Source organism: Physeter macrocephalus, chromosome 12, assembly GCF_002837175.3.
Source record: "Physeter macrocephalus isolate SW-GA chromosome 12, ASM283717v5, whole genome shotgun sequence".
NCBI classification, from domain to species: Eukaryota; Metazoa; Chordata; class Mammalia; order Artiodactyla; family Physeteridae; genus Physeter; species Physeter macrocephalus.
In genome coordinates, this window is record NC_041225.1 from 44,597,644 (window position 1) to 44,612,250 (window position 14,607).

Consider the following 14,607-nt stretch of genomic DNA (forward strand, 5'->3'; position numbering starts at 1 on the left):
TTTAATTACTGCAATCATCTCTCTGAAATGTTCTGCTTCTATCTTTGCCTTCCACTGTTTACACTTTACATGGCATCCAGACTAATCGTTTTAAAATATAAATCAACTCAAGCTATTTTCTACCCAAAACTCCATAAAGATTCCTCCCTTCACTCAGAGTAAAAGCCAAAGTGCTTATGATGGCCAGCAAGGCCCTTGTTACCTCTTTGACCCTCTCCCTACAAGTCTCCGGCTGCTCCTCTGCTCTGGCTACTCTGGCTTTTTTGCTGTTCCCTGAATTCACATGCATACTCTTGCTGTATGGCCACGATCCTGAAAATTTCTGTTCTTCCCCAGATGTCTGCAGGCAGACATCTAAGACTTTGCTCAAATCTCACTTTCTCAACAAGGCCTATAAGACTATCCCCACTCCTACCCTTGATTCCTTTTTCTGATTTCTTGCTCATGTGAGAGTCCAGTGTAAACTGGAAGAGGGGCTCTGATCCATGAACTCAGGGACCCAGCCTCCTTTCATCTAAGGACTCTGCCTCTGTTAACTAACAGAGATCCTTTCATTTGGGCTGGTGTACATAGGGAGTGGGAAGAGCAAAGACAGAAAGAACGGAGAAGACACACCTGCTTTAAACTACCTTGACCCAGAAGTAACACAGATGACTTCCAAACAAATTCCATTGGTAAGAACTAGTCATATGCCCCATCTGGCTACAAGGAGGATGGCTACATAATCTAGTTATATATCCAGAAGAAAAGGAAAACATGGATACTGGTAAGTACTTCTAATCACTAAATATCTTTCTGCTCACTTTCACTACACAAAGAACACACTCAAACCTCTCCCACCGCCCAGAAGCAAACCTGAAGTCCCAATCAGTCAGCACATCTAACTACAAGTGCAGGACCTCTGGCTCTGGCAGTTTCCTTCATCAAGACCACGTGCAGCTCCTTAAGACACAACCTATGAACTGAAAAGGCATGTTATTTGCACCTGGTCTCCCCAGTCCCAATATACAATAGTGGAACAGGAAGAGAAGGTTCTTCCTTATCAAATATTCTCCTTGGCCATGTGGGCTCTGGCATGCCCTCCAGAGGGGCTGTAAAACCTTCATAACCCACCTCTTTCCAGGGCAAGTTCTGGGTCCTTAAAAAGTGATTTTAGGGCTTCCCTGGTGGCGCAGTTGTTGAGAGTCCGCCTGCCGATGCAGGGGACACGGGTTCGTGCCCCGGTCCGGGAAGATCCCACATGCAGCGGAGCGGGGCTGGGCCCGTGAAGCCATGGCCGCTGAGCCTGTGCGTCCGGAGCCTGAGCTCCGCAACGGGAGAGGCCACAACAGTGAGAGGCCCGCATACCGCAAAAAAAAAAAAAAAAAAGTGATTTTATAGCTGTAATAGTCAGGCTCATGGTTCCATTGCCAACAGAATTCCCTCAAAAACTTAGCAGGCCTTTGATCTACTTGTTTCCAGTCGGTTCCATGTGCCAGTAACCACACACAAAGTTCTTCCCCAGACATGCCTCCACTCCTCTTGCTTTCAACTAACAGAAGCCACCTGGAGGCCACATGAAACAATAGGTCAGCAGTTTCCAACTCTGGCTGCAAAACAGAACTTTCAAAAACTGCCTGTGTCCAGGTTTTGTGTACCCTGGACCCATTAAATCAGAAGCTATGAAGGTGGGAGCAAGATGATTCTGATGAGCAGCCAATAAGAACTACACTTCATCTGATCTTTGCCACAGGACTGTCACATTTTTTTTTTCAACTGAGAACATTTACTAGGTCTTTGATGCTCAAATCCTCTCTCAACTCTTATCTCTTGCTCTCTAGAAATAGTCTGTTTTTCCTTTCACTGCCCCAACTCTCAGAACTTTCTCTATTCCCTTTCATTTTTTGCTTGAAAACTAGCCAATTCTTTCCGAAGCTCATCTCTTTCATGTAATACCTTACCAATAAGAGCCAACACACACTCTGATCTTTTCCAACGTTTGACCTAGAGCTCGCCTGGCATGCAGCAAGTCTTCCAAGTTATCATGGATGACAAATTTACCAAATTGGTCACCACTGTAGAACTTGGGTTTCTGTCTTTCCCAATTCCAACATCAGTGTCCTCATCAGCGTGCTACCTGACTGCTAAGCCAATGAAACAAATTTTCAGGTTTTGTTTTAACAGAATTCCACTTCCAGTACCAACCACTGTAGCAAAAACTAAAACCTCAGTAGCTTAACACAAAGTTCCTCCCTTGCTTCCATCAGAGTCACACAGGTTGGCAGGATATTCCTCTCCACCCATTGTTCAAGGACCCAGTTTCCTTTCATTTTATGGTTTCACCCCCTCTGGGTCCTAATGAAATTCTCTCCATTAAGCTGCTAGAGAGGATAAAAAAGGCACCCAGTTATTAACTGTCTTGTTCTGGGAAGACATATATCACTCTGATCACATTCCACTGGTAACAGCTATTCACATGGTCCTTTTGGATACAGTGGGGCTGAGAAATGTAGTCTAGATGTGTGCCCAGCAAGAACAGGAAAACAGTGATGTTGATGAGCCCTAGTGGTCTCTTTAACATCCTTAAAATTTAAGCTCCACCAAGGCAGGAATCTTTGTCTAGTTTGTTCATAGATGTATCTCACAAGCCTCTTACAGTGCCTGGGACATAGCAGGTGCTCACAAAATATCTTCTGAATAAATAATGAATGGACAGAATGAATTACAGGTATGGTACCACATGGCATTTTTTTCTACAATAAAGACAAATGAATGGATTGATGAATAAAAGAATGGTGAATTATACTGCATAGTTACTTAGATAAAACATTAAACAGAAAAAAATCAAAATAAATTTCCAAGCACCAACACTACACATATCAAATCTACAATGCAAATTCATATACAAACTGGTTAAATGCACACTAAATTCATCTGTTGTGAACACAGAGAAACATTCATTCAAAATTTTAGTACAGGGCTTCCCTGGTGGCGCAGTGGTTGAGAGTCCGCCTGCCGATGCAGGGGACACAGGTTTGTACCCCGGTCCGGGAAGATCCCACATGCCGCGGAGCGGCTGGCCCCGTGAACCATGGCCGCTGTGCCTGCGCGTCCGGAGCCTGTGCTCTGCAGCAGGAGAGGCCACAACAGTGAGAGGCCCGCGTATCGAAAAAAAAAAAAAAAAAAAAAAAAAAAAAAAAAATGTTAGTACCCACACAGCGGACAAACTTCAAAGAAATTACTATCAAACTGATTACACATTTTTTTGTTAGGTGGAAATTTCTTTACCCACGACAGCCTCAAAATTCATCCATATCTTCCTCAAAGAACAAGGGCACTGCACACAGAGTCCTAGTCTTAAAAACAAGTCACACACAGACACGTAAAAGACCTTACCAATATGTGACTACCATCATAATGCAAATACTCATCAAAATTCAGAACTAATGCATTTATGATACCAGCTTCAAAATTATGCATGCTGATAATACTTGATTCCTGAACTCTTAACTCACTATAACAAAAATAAATAAACTAGAAAAATATAACAAAGCTGAAATAAAAATAACAATAAACGGCGATAAGACTTACTTCACAAGAGTGTTGTGAGAATCAAACAGAAATATAAGAATTCACTTGTGATTTCTGTACTTTCCTTTATGTATGTTATAGATCAACAGAGTATATGAAAACCTGCTTTGTAAATCATAAAGCAATATTCAGTCACTTATCTTTAAATAAATGTAAAATTCCCATTTCTATAAGGGTTTTAAATTAGCTAAATGAGCAAGTTCAAACTAAGGTGAAAAAGAAGTTCCTCATCCTCCTAGCCCCAACACCTAGGAAGAGAATTTTCAGTAGATACATTCCAGAGAATCCAATCATTATGAAAGGTAATAAGGCAAAGAGCTTTCTCAGTGTAAAGAGTTAGACTCTAAACAAAAAACAGTTGAAAAACATTAATAAGTCATTTAACACAGTGGGATACTTGTACTTTAAAAAGAAGAAAAAGTAACAATTTAAAAATCTATAAATTCTCTCTAGTCAATGAAAAAGAGAATAAACTACTGGGTTTTATTTTTTGTTTTCCCTTTGTTTGTTTAAAAAATTTAAAATAATGACTCCTCAACCAAAAGGAATATTGGAATTTACAACACAAGACCTAGGATAGGAGGTTCAGTTTAACAAAATTTTATGGGTTAGCTGTAACTGAAAAGCCATCTAATAAAAAATTATCTCTAACACATTATCAGAGATGTAGGAAGTAAAGTATACACTTGATTAAAGTTTGTTTCTTGTTTTTAACTAATCCCTGATATAAACTTATTTGTTTTTTTCTTGGTTGAGTTTTAAGACTGTTAACTAGGAAAAAAAAGAAAATAGAAAAAAACCCCTGCTTACTGAAGCTTTCTAATACTTAAAGTCTAGTAGGATGACCAGGCTTAAGAACCTAGATCCTGAATTATACTTATGACCCTATATATTTTTCTACCTTTTAGCAAACCAACCAACTAACAAACAAAAGCTAGAGGAAAAGGATTTAAAGCAAGGCTATAGCAATTTAGGAAACAAAAATATGACATTTTTTAAACTCTGGAAATAAACTGAGAGAAGGGAAGAAAAAATGATTGATGCTAAACTTGTTACATGATTTATAAACACCACAGAAAAATCAGACATTGACCTCTACCCAAATACTGTTATTTAAAAGATCGCTTTTGAAAGTAAAGACATCAGTGTGGCAATTGTAAAATACAGTATTTACCCAACTTTAGAGAGGTAAAACTTTAACTCCTTCATCTCATGCAGCTTTCTCTGCAACATTTAAACCCTATAAGCATGAATAAAGTTTGCTTGAAAAAAAGAACTTTAAATCTTCCTTAAAGCTCAGAGAGTAAGTCTTCTGGGGTGGGGGTGGTACCCCCTTGTACAATTTTAAAAGAAGACACTTTTCACTGGGAAAGGGAGCACTGCAACATTCCATTTTACTGAATAAAAGGGACCACGTCAAAGGTCATAATATCTCCATCTCCTAGAACTTTAAAAACTCTGCTTTTCAAATCAAGTGGTGAAGCACAACATATCTGCAAGCCCCATCATAAATGTAAGGGTTAATATTTTATGACACCACATCCTTATTTGATAGGCATCTATCAGAAAAGTGGCCCTGGTGCTGTTACGGATGAAACAGATAACCGCTGGGGACACAGACTGAGACACAAAGCAGTTACCCAAGAGGAATGCTCCTTCATCTGGTGTTGGTTGCTGTGAGGGCCATTGGCATGGCCACGCCAAAAGCAATTTTGGCAGAGCTGGTAGTTGTGGCACTGCTGGCATCGGTACCGGAAACCCATCATACTCTCACACCGGCAATAGGAGCACTCCACAGGGTGGAAGACTTGAGGGAGGAGGGCAGGGAGGAGAGGGGACCAGAGGGAGAAAGAAGTCATTTTCATTTGGAGAATAAAGTCAGTACAGTGGAAAACCAAATTTAACATATAAGCAAAGGTGAAAACAAAACTAGAAGTGAGGAATCTAAATTGTCTTCAATTTAGTTAATCTAACCAGCCATTCACTGGAATAAAAAGAAAATAACAAAACTTTCCATTTAGAATAGATTACAATCCACCTTAGAAAACAACCAATTTCCTTCTTTAAAATGACATTCGTGTCTCAAAGTTTAGGTAAATAAACAAGTAAGGAGGAGAGACACCCTCATTCCAAAATTTCTCTTCCAAACCTATTTTTTTTAAGAGAGGTATCTATTGTTAGTTGTGGACATATGTCTCCTTCACTAACATAAAATCTGTGAGAGCCAGTACGACATGCTTTATGTCTCTGCTACCTGCAAGTGGTATTTCACACAGTCCTTTGGACTGAAGGCCTCCAAATGTTTGCTGAACTAAATACTACAGGGACTTCCCTGGCAGTCCAGTGGTTAAGACTCCGAGCTTCCAATGCAGGGCGCACTGGTTCGATCCCTGGTTGGGGAACTAAGATCCCACATGCCACACGGCACAGCCAGTAAACAAACAAATAAATAAATAATACTACATACCTGGGTGCAAATGTTAACTGGTAAAAAAGTAAGGCTAGCCATATCAAAATACTAGTTTTAGGTAAGAGCTCCAAGTATTGGCATAAAATAAGGTACTCTAACCAATGAAGGGGCAGTGATTTGGAGAGAGGGAAACTCAGGTGACCTGAGACTCCTTTCTCCACCTCACACAGCATCTTACCTCATGAAAAACTGCCAGCTGGCAGTCAGGATTTATAGGGGTTACTGGGATTCTCTTATAGCCTGAAAGTCCAGTTTACTCAGTTGAAGTGGGCAATAAATGCACAACTGTATATTACAGATTGTTATTTATGCTTTTAAATGTTTGATAGCACGATTGTTCCCTCTGGCAATTCAATTCTGAACACAAGAAATGGAAGTCAAAGGAAAGAGGGATATAATATTCAAATCTTCATTTGAACAACTCTTTCTAGCACTGTGTATACAAAGGCAGTGTTGTCTCAATTATAAGGATTTTTAGTCCTACTTCCAAAAATGCATATTAACTAGAGAGTCAAGTCTCAAAACAAACAACAACAAAACCTGAGCACTAGGTGAGAAAAATAATACAACAAGATCACTAAAGAATAACAGAAAACTAAAATCTGGAATGAGAAATCCAAAGGACATACCTCCTCTATGAAATTTAAATTTTTGTTATCAAAATATTTCTAAGGAATAATGAAAGTGTTAATCACATAAGAATGTAATTTATAAATAATATACTACATACAAAGTCACAACAAAATGTTCATATGGATAACACTAGAACTCGACAAATGAGATCCTCTCTACTTGGGATAGCAGATATAAAATGATTTTATGAAAATGAGATGGATATGAAACTACGAAAACATTTAGTGCTACAGAGGTATTGTCCCTCAAAAGAACCAACACTGTAATAATTTAACAGCATAGATCTCTACCCAAAAATCTTGTTTAAAAATTTAGCTGTTTTAGTCTACTCAAGAGTTCCAGGACTTTAGGAAAATAATCTTGAATCTAAGGACTTGTGAACTAAAGCCATGACTGCGTGAAAGGCTGAGAAGTTTAAAAAAAAAAAAAAAAGGTATGAGTAGGAGGGAGAGAAAATAAAAAGAGTACGGTAGCGTTCTCTCATTCTTACAAAATGAAAAAAGAGGACTCTGCTTTTTAGTGCCGCTCAGCTATCACTCTTTCTCTTTTGTGGAATGAGGAGAGACAGGCAAGAGCCTTGAGAGAAGGGAGCTTCCAGAGAAAAGCTAGGACCTTTCCTTTAATGAACTCAAACAACCTAAACAAGGAGATAAACTGATAGCAATAGCAGAAAAACCTAAGTAGTTACTAAGAGGTAAGTACCATTTCAATTTCAAGTGAAACAAAGATTTAAGTCAAACTACTTGGGAAGGATACTGAGAGTAATTCAGTAGTAAAGGAAAAAACTGAATATGGGTGAAACCCAGTACCAAATTCTATCTTGGCTATTTTCCTTTAAACTATTCCAAAATTTTATAGTTTTAGTGGTTGATATTGAATATATACAATTTTTTGGAGTTATGCTTTTTATAAACTAAAGGAAAACAAAGAAGTCATGGCTAAGTCAGGTGGGTTTAAGCAGAAAACAACCATCTGGAATCTTGGGGGAAAAGCCTGGAGTTTGAACCACAAAGTTTTCGGACCTGATATTACTACCTCTTGGTATCCTATCTAAGTAATAAGTCCTCCCTCCTTTTTTTTTTTTTTTTTTTTTTGAGAAATAAATATTCCTCTTTTGAAAGCTAAAACCACAAATTCAAATGATGGAGTGCCAGCAAATGTCAACTGTAATTTTCAATGATAATAACTAAGGACATTACAAATACTGTCAGTTCATATACTTCCTATAGCATAGGGCACTGAATGATAAAAGTTCTGCTTACCATTCTCAACGTGGGCAAGCCTATGCATGAGAGGTAGCCAGACAAGGCACTGGGGAGGAGGATCGGCCATCATGGTGTCTAAAAACATATTTAGCATTATCTTTTTCTGTGAAGAGAAAAAAAAAACAAATATACTTCATATTTTTCAAATATCTCTGAACTCTAAGATTAAGTTAACTTAGGATTCTCCCAACCAAGTTGTAATGAATTACATGGGAAATTTTATAGCAAAATAAATAATATTTTGCAATACTACAGACACTGCTACACACTATCCTATACACTACTGCTATATTCAAATGCATTTCCACTTACATTATTTTATTTGAGTCTTAAAACAACTGTATAAGACAAATAGGCTAGGATGGAATTACTATGTTGTACACCTGAAACTAATATTGTAAGTTAACTGTATTTCAAGAAAACATATGAAATGAAAAAAAGATAAATAGGCTAGGTATTACTATCTTCATTTTACAGATGAGATAATAAAGGAATGATGCATTTAAATGACTTGTAAAGGTCCTACTAAAATCAGGACTACAACTCAGGTGTCCTTCAAATGACTGACTATTTCTGAAGAATTCTGAAGGAAAGTCTCAGATCCAGGACAGAGACTGCAGGCCAGCACTGAATCGAGGGAGGGGAAAGGTTCTCACATATATTTAAGAGGGCTAAATGAGGGTGATAACAGTAGGAAGTTACCGTCCAAAGGCCCTTATACATAGCTATGCATTGATGGTGTAGTTTGAGAAATGCCTACTCGAATAGGCTAAATAAAGTTTTCCAAAGTGTTTTCCATCTCAGGCATCAAAGTTACTAATGTTTCTGAGATTTCAGTGGAATCTGGGAGGAATGCGTGAGCAACGTTAAAAATAAAAACAGAGTCACCCAGCATTTGAATGGAGGTTCAGACATGGAAAATGCCTCTTATAATGGATATGCAAATAACCACAATAAACCAAAATGAAATTAAAAGTGTCTACTTAAAATTGAGAAAGAAGATGCTAGGAAGTTTTTAGCTAGTCAGAGGTGGTTAATATACGTTTGTATTATATCACTTATCATAAATGTAACGTTTAAATTAATGTTTCTGTATCATCTTATATTTGTTAAAAATTACACTTTTACAAATCCACTTATAATCCTAATGCTACTTTCCCTAAAAGTTTTGATTCACCTATCATGTAGTTTTGTGTGGTTTTTTAAATCTTCAAGATGAAAAGGAACAATTATACTTGATATCTCAGAACTCCCTCATAAATACGCTCAGGATCAGTTTCCAAAAGTTGTCCTAAGTCATACTATAATTTGAAGTCCTCCAAAAGCATGAGGAATGAAATCAGAAGAACTGTGTCCCAGTGCCCTGTCTTCCATTAACTACGTGACTTGGGGGAAATCACCTAACATTCTGGTTTCAGTTTTCTTATCTCTCAAGGGCTAGAGCAGTGGTTCTCAAAGTATGGTCAGAGGTCCCCCTGAAAGGTTCCTAAAACATTTCCAAGGAGCCCATGAGGTCAAAACTATTTTCATAATAATAATAAGACATTATTTGCCTTTTTCAATCTGATTCTCTCATGACTGTACAGTGGAATGTTCCAGAGGCAATGTGGCATATCCACAATTATCTGCAAAAGCTTTTAAAATATTCCTCCCTTTTCCAACTACACAGCTGTCTGAGACCAGATTTTCTTTCCATACTTTAACCAAAACAACATATCACAACAGATTGAATGGATAAGCAGATATGAAAACCCAGCTGTCTTCAACTGAGCCAAATATTAAAGAAATTTGTAAAAAATATAAAACAATGGCATTCTTCTCATTAAATTTTTTTGCTTTGGAATATCTACTTTTCATAAAATATATTATTTATGTTAATGCGTAATCGGTTTATCACTGTTCTTTTTAAATGATTTAATATTTTATAATTTATCAGTTTTGGTTTCTAATATGGAAATACTGATAGATATAACTCATATACACAAAAGCTCTCTGGGGTGCTCAAATATTTTCAGGGGTGTAAAAAGGTCCTGATACCAGCAAGTTTGAGAACTCATGCGACAGAATTCCCAGCTCTAAAATTCTGTGACGCAGTAAATAACTATGTGAAAGAGGGACTCTTTCACTCTTTTCTTCTACCTTTTTGTTTTGTTTTATTTTGGTTTTGCTCCTGAGTTGAACACATTCTTTGCATTCTCTTTATTTTTTACAACAGAATATTTATAACAAAAACTATAATAAAACTGCAAGTAATGAACATTCTTGCCACAATTTTCATTTTTCTGTATTTCCCTCCAAATGCATAGTTTCTATATAATTATGTACATAGGGTATATAAAAATATATAATCTCTCTTTCCACTTAATGTTTTTTCTTTTTTAAATATATTTATTTATTTATTTATTTCTGGTTGAGTTGGGTCTTTGTTGCTGCGCGGGGGCTTTCTCTAGTTGTGGAGAGTGGGGGCCACTCTTTGCTGCCATGCTCACGCTTCTCATGGCGGTGGCTTCTCTTGTTGCAGAGCACAGGCTCTAGGCGTGTGGGCTTCAATAGTTGAGGCACGTGAGCTCTGAAGTGCAGGCTCAGTACTTGTGGCGCCCAGGCTTAGTTGCTTCGCGGCATGTGGGATCTTCCCAAACAAGGGCTCGAACCCGTGTCCCCTGCATTGGCAGGAAGATTCCCAACCACTGTGCCACCAGGGAATCCCCCACTTAATGTTTTCTTAAATACTTTATTGTTTTGCTACAAGGTCTTCTTTTCTAATCATTTTAACAGCTGCCTCATCCACGGAGCAAAAACACCATGATTTATTTATGCTTTCCTCAATAAAACACTGAGCCTGTTTTTATCTTTGTATGCACTCTCATATTTTTCTTAGAAACCAGTGTTTCTATTTGTTGCCTACTTCCCCACGCTTTGTTATTCTAATCATCAATACTGACAATTATTAGTCTAGATGCCATTTGACTCCCCTCCCTCCACTCTTGGCTACAACTTTCCTGTTTTAAAAGAGGGGAGAAATCATCTCTTAAAAGTGAGAAATCCAGTATCACTAAAATAACGTGAGAAAACAAGTAAAATAATTTAGCATTAGGTCATCATAGCTGCAATTTCCAATCTCATCTTTTCCATTAAAAAATCCTATTTTCTGGGACTTCCCTGGTGGTGCAGTGGTTAAGAATCTGCCTGCCAATGGAGGGGACATGGGTTCGATCCCTGGTCCGGGAAGATCCCACATGCCGCAGAGCAACTAAGGCCGTGTGTCACAACTACTGACCCCACGTGCCGCAACTACTGAAGCCCACATTCTAGGGCCTGCGTGCCTCAACTATTGAGCCTGTATGCTGCAACTACTGAAGCCTGGGCGCCTAGAGCCCGTGCTCTGCAACAAGAGAAGCCACCGCAATGAGAAGCCCGCACACCGCAACGAAGAGTAGCACCCACTCGCCACAACTAGAGAAAGCCTGTGCACAGCAACAAAGACCCAATGCAGCCCAAAACAACAACAACAACAAAAACAACAAAACAAAACTCCTATTTTCTTATGGGCCACAGGGAAATATTTCTTATCCATTGCCCCATCACTTACTTGGTAATCAGTTAAACAATGTATGACATTTAGCTAAAAGACTTAAAAACAGCATTTTAAAAATCTTTCAGATTAAAATGTTTTTATACAAACTTTTTGTGTAAAGTTATAGAAATACTTTGTCTGACAAGAGCAAACACACATTAACTGGTTATAGGACTATGGGTCAGCCTTTCAGTTATTATAAGACACTGAATTTGTCCATATAACAGATTTATTCTGGACTTTGAAAATTACTTTGTAATGTCACAACAATATAATGTTGCTGTGCTTTTTATCGAGATACTTTTATTTATTATAGCTTTTTTAAAAAAAGAATGGAAAAAGTCTTCAAAAATTCTGAAATTCGGTATTTTCCTCATTGCAAAGATTGTCTCATTTGAGAAAATTGTGGAATAATATCAGTGAAAACAACAAGATTGCAATCTCATCCATGAGCTTTAAGCTTGCAGTTAGAATTCAAGCCCAGATACTTTCTCATGCTATAATAGATTTAAAATCACTACTCAATCCAACTGCCTAGTAAGCATTAATGATTTTCCAGACACTGTTAGTCATGGGGATTTAAATTTGAAGGAGACCAAGGTGCATCCCTCAGGGCATAAGTGAACTAGATGTAACAGGCCAGGGCCTGTAGAAAAGGAAACAATTAATCCTACATTGAAAGATTCAGAGCAACAAAGACAAGGAGATATTTAGCTGTGACTTGAAATATGAGGCCTTTGTTGGAGGAGAGAAAGGTCGGGGTTACTGGCATTTCGGTGAGAGCTAACAGCATAAACAAAGAAGAGAAGTATACAAATTTCACCTACTCAAAACAAGAGAAATGCAAATCAAAACTATGCTGAGATAACACTTCTCATCTCTCAGATTGGCAAAAATTCCTAATGTAAGAACATGTGCTGTTGGCAAGGCTGTGGAGAAAAAGAAGGACTTACACACTGCTGGTGGGAGTGTAAATGGTACAACCCCTGTGGCATTGGGGCAATATCTAAAAAGAATCCATGTCACCCTGAGGGATGGGGTCTGTGGGGGTAGGAGGGATCAGGAATGAAGATGAAAGAGAGGCAAGGGTTGGATCGATAAGCAACACCTTGTCTGGCTAACTACCTGATCCAGGAGGCAGTGAGGAGTTAGTAAGGGTTTTTCAAAGCAAACTAGGGACATCAACAGGGCTGTTTTTTAAAATGATGACTTACACTCAAATTTGCTTATGATTAAAAGGAATAATGGGGAGGACCTTCAAGATGGCAGAGGAGTAAGACGTGGAGATCACCTTCCTCCACACAAATACATCAAAAATACATCTACCTGTGGAACAACTCCTACAGAACACCTACTGAACACTGGCAGAAGACCTCAGACTTCCCAAAAGGCAAGAAACTCCCCAAGTACCTGGCTGTGTGGCTGACAGGGTCTTGGTGATCCGGCTGGCTGTCAGGCCTGAGCCTCTGAGATGAGAAGGCCGAGTTCAGGACATCGGACCACCAGAGACCTCCTGGCCGCACGTAATATCTATCAGCGAGAGCTCTCCCACGTATCTCCGTCTCAACACTAAGACCCAGCTCCACACAACGACCAGCAAGCTACAGTACTGGACACCCTATGCCAATCAACGAGCAAGACAGGAACACAATCACACCCATTAGCAGAGAGGCTGCCTAAAATCATAATAAGTGCACAGACACCCCGAAACACACCACTGGACGCAGTCCTGCCCACCAGAAAGACAAGATCCGGGTTCATCAACCAGAACACAGGCACCAGTCCCCTCCGCCAGGAAGGCTACACAACCCACTGCACCAGCCTTACCCACTGGGAGCAGACAACAAAAATAACAGGAACTACGAACCTGCAGCCTGTGAAAAGGAGACCCCAAACACGGTAAACTAAGCAAAATGAGAAGACAGAGAAATACGCAGCAGATGAAGGAGCAAACTAAAAGTCCACCAGACGAAATAAATGAAGAGGAAATCGGCAGTCTACCTGAAAAAGAATTCAGAGTAATGATAGTAAAGATGATCCAAAATCTTGGAAATAGAATAGAGAAAATACAAGAAACGTTTAACAAGGACCTAGAAGAACTAAAGAGCAAGCAAACAAACAATGATGAATAACACAATAAATGAAACTAAAAATTCTCTAGAAGCCATCAATAGCAGAATAACTGAGGCAGAAGAACGGACGAGTGACCTGGAAGATAAAATAGTGGAAATAACTACTGCAGAGCAGGATAAAGGAAAAAGAATTAAAAGAATTGAGGACAGTCTCAGAGACCTCTGGGACAACATTAAACGCATCAACATTCGAATTACAGGGGTCCCAGAAGAAGAAGAGAAAAAAAGAAAGGGACTGAGAAAATATTTGAAGAGATTATAGTTGAAAACTTCCCTAATATGGGAAAGGAAATAGTCAATCAAATCCAGGAAGCTCAGAGAGTCCCATACAGGATAAATCCAAGGAGAAACACGCCAAGACACATATTAATCAAACTATCAAAAATTAAATACACAGAAAAAATATTAAAAGCAGCAAGCAAAAGGCAACAAATAACACACAAGGGAATCCCCATAAAGTTAACAGCTGATCTTTCACCAGAAACTCTCCAAGCCAGAAGGCAGTGGCAGGATATATTTAAAGTGATGAAAGGGAAAAACCTACAACCAAGATTTCTCTACCCAGAAAGGATCTCATTCAGATTCGATGGAGAAATTAAAACCTTTACAGACAAGCAAAAGCTAAGAGAATTCAGCACCACCAAACAAGCTTTACAACAAATGCTTAAGGAACTTCTCTGGGCAGGAAACCAAGAGAAGGAAAAGACCTACAAAAACAAACCTAAAACAATTAAGAAAATGGTAACAGGAACATACATATCGATAATTACCTTAAATGTAAGTGGATTAAACGCTCCAACCAAACGACACAGACTGGCTGAATGGATACAAAAACAAGACCCGTATATATGCTGCCTACATGAGACCCACTTCAGACCTATGGACACATACAGACTAAAAGTGAGGGATGGGGCTTCCCTGGTGGCGCAGTGGTTGCGCGTCCGCCTGCCGATGCAGGGGAAC

General features: G+C 38.8%; 1 protein-coding gene across 24 annotated transcripts in view; it reads right to left on the bottom strand.

The window, feature by feature from the left end:
* The window catches only part of DTNB (dystrobrevin beta), a 266,778-nt gene that overhangs the window by 156,897 nt on the left and 95,274 nt on the right, over nucleotides 1-14,607 (bottom strand). For all 24 annotated transcript variants that reach the window (XR_008618857.1, XR_008618870.1, XR_008618868.1 and 21 more), the window contains exons 7-8: nucleotides 7,936-8,041; nucleotides 5,211-5,377 (exon numbers count right to left, since the gene is read on the bottom strand). Coding sequence is in view for 5 of the 24 variants with exons in the window: in XM_055089074.1 (XP_054945049.1) it covers nucleotides 5,211-5,377; nucleotides 7,936-8,041 (273 nt within the window). In the remaining 19 variants the exon portion in view is untranslated. The remainder of the gene's footprint in view (nucleotides 1-5,210; nucleotides 5,378-7,935; nucleotides 8,042-14,607) is intronic.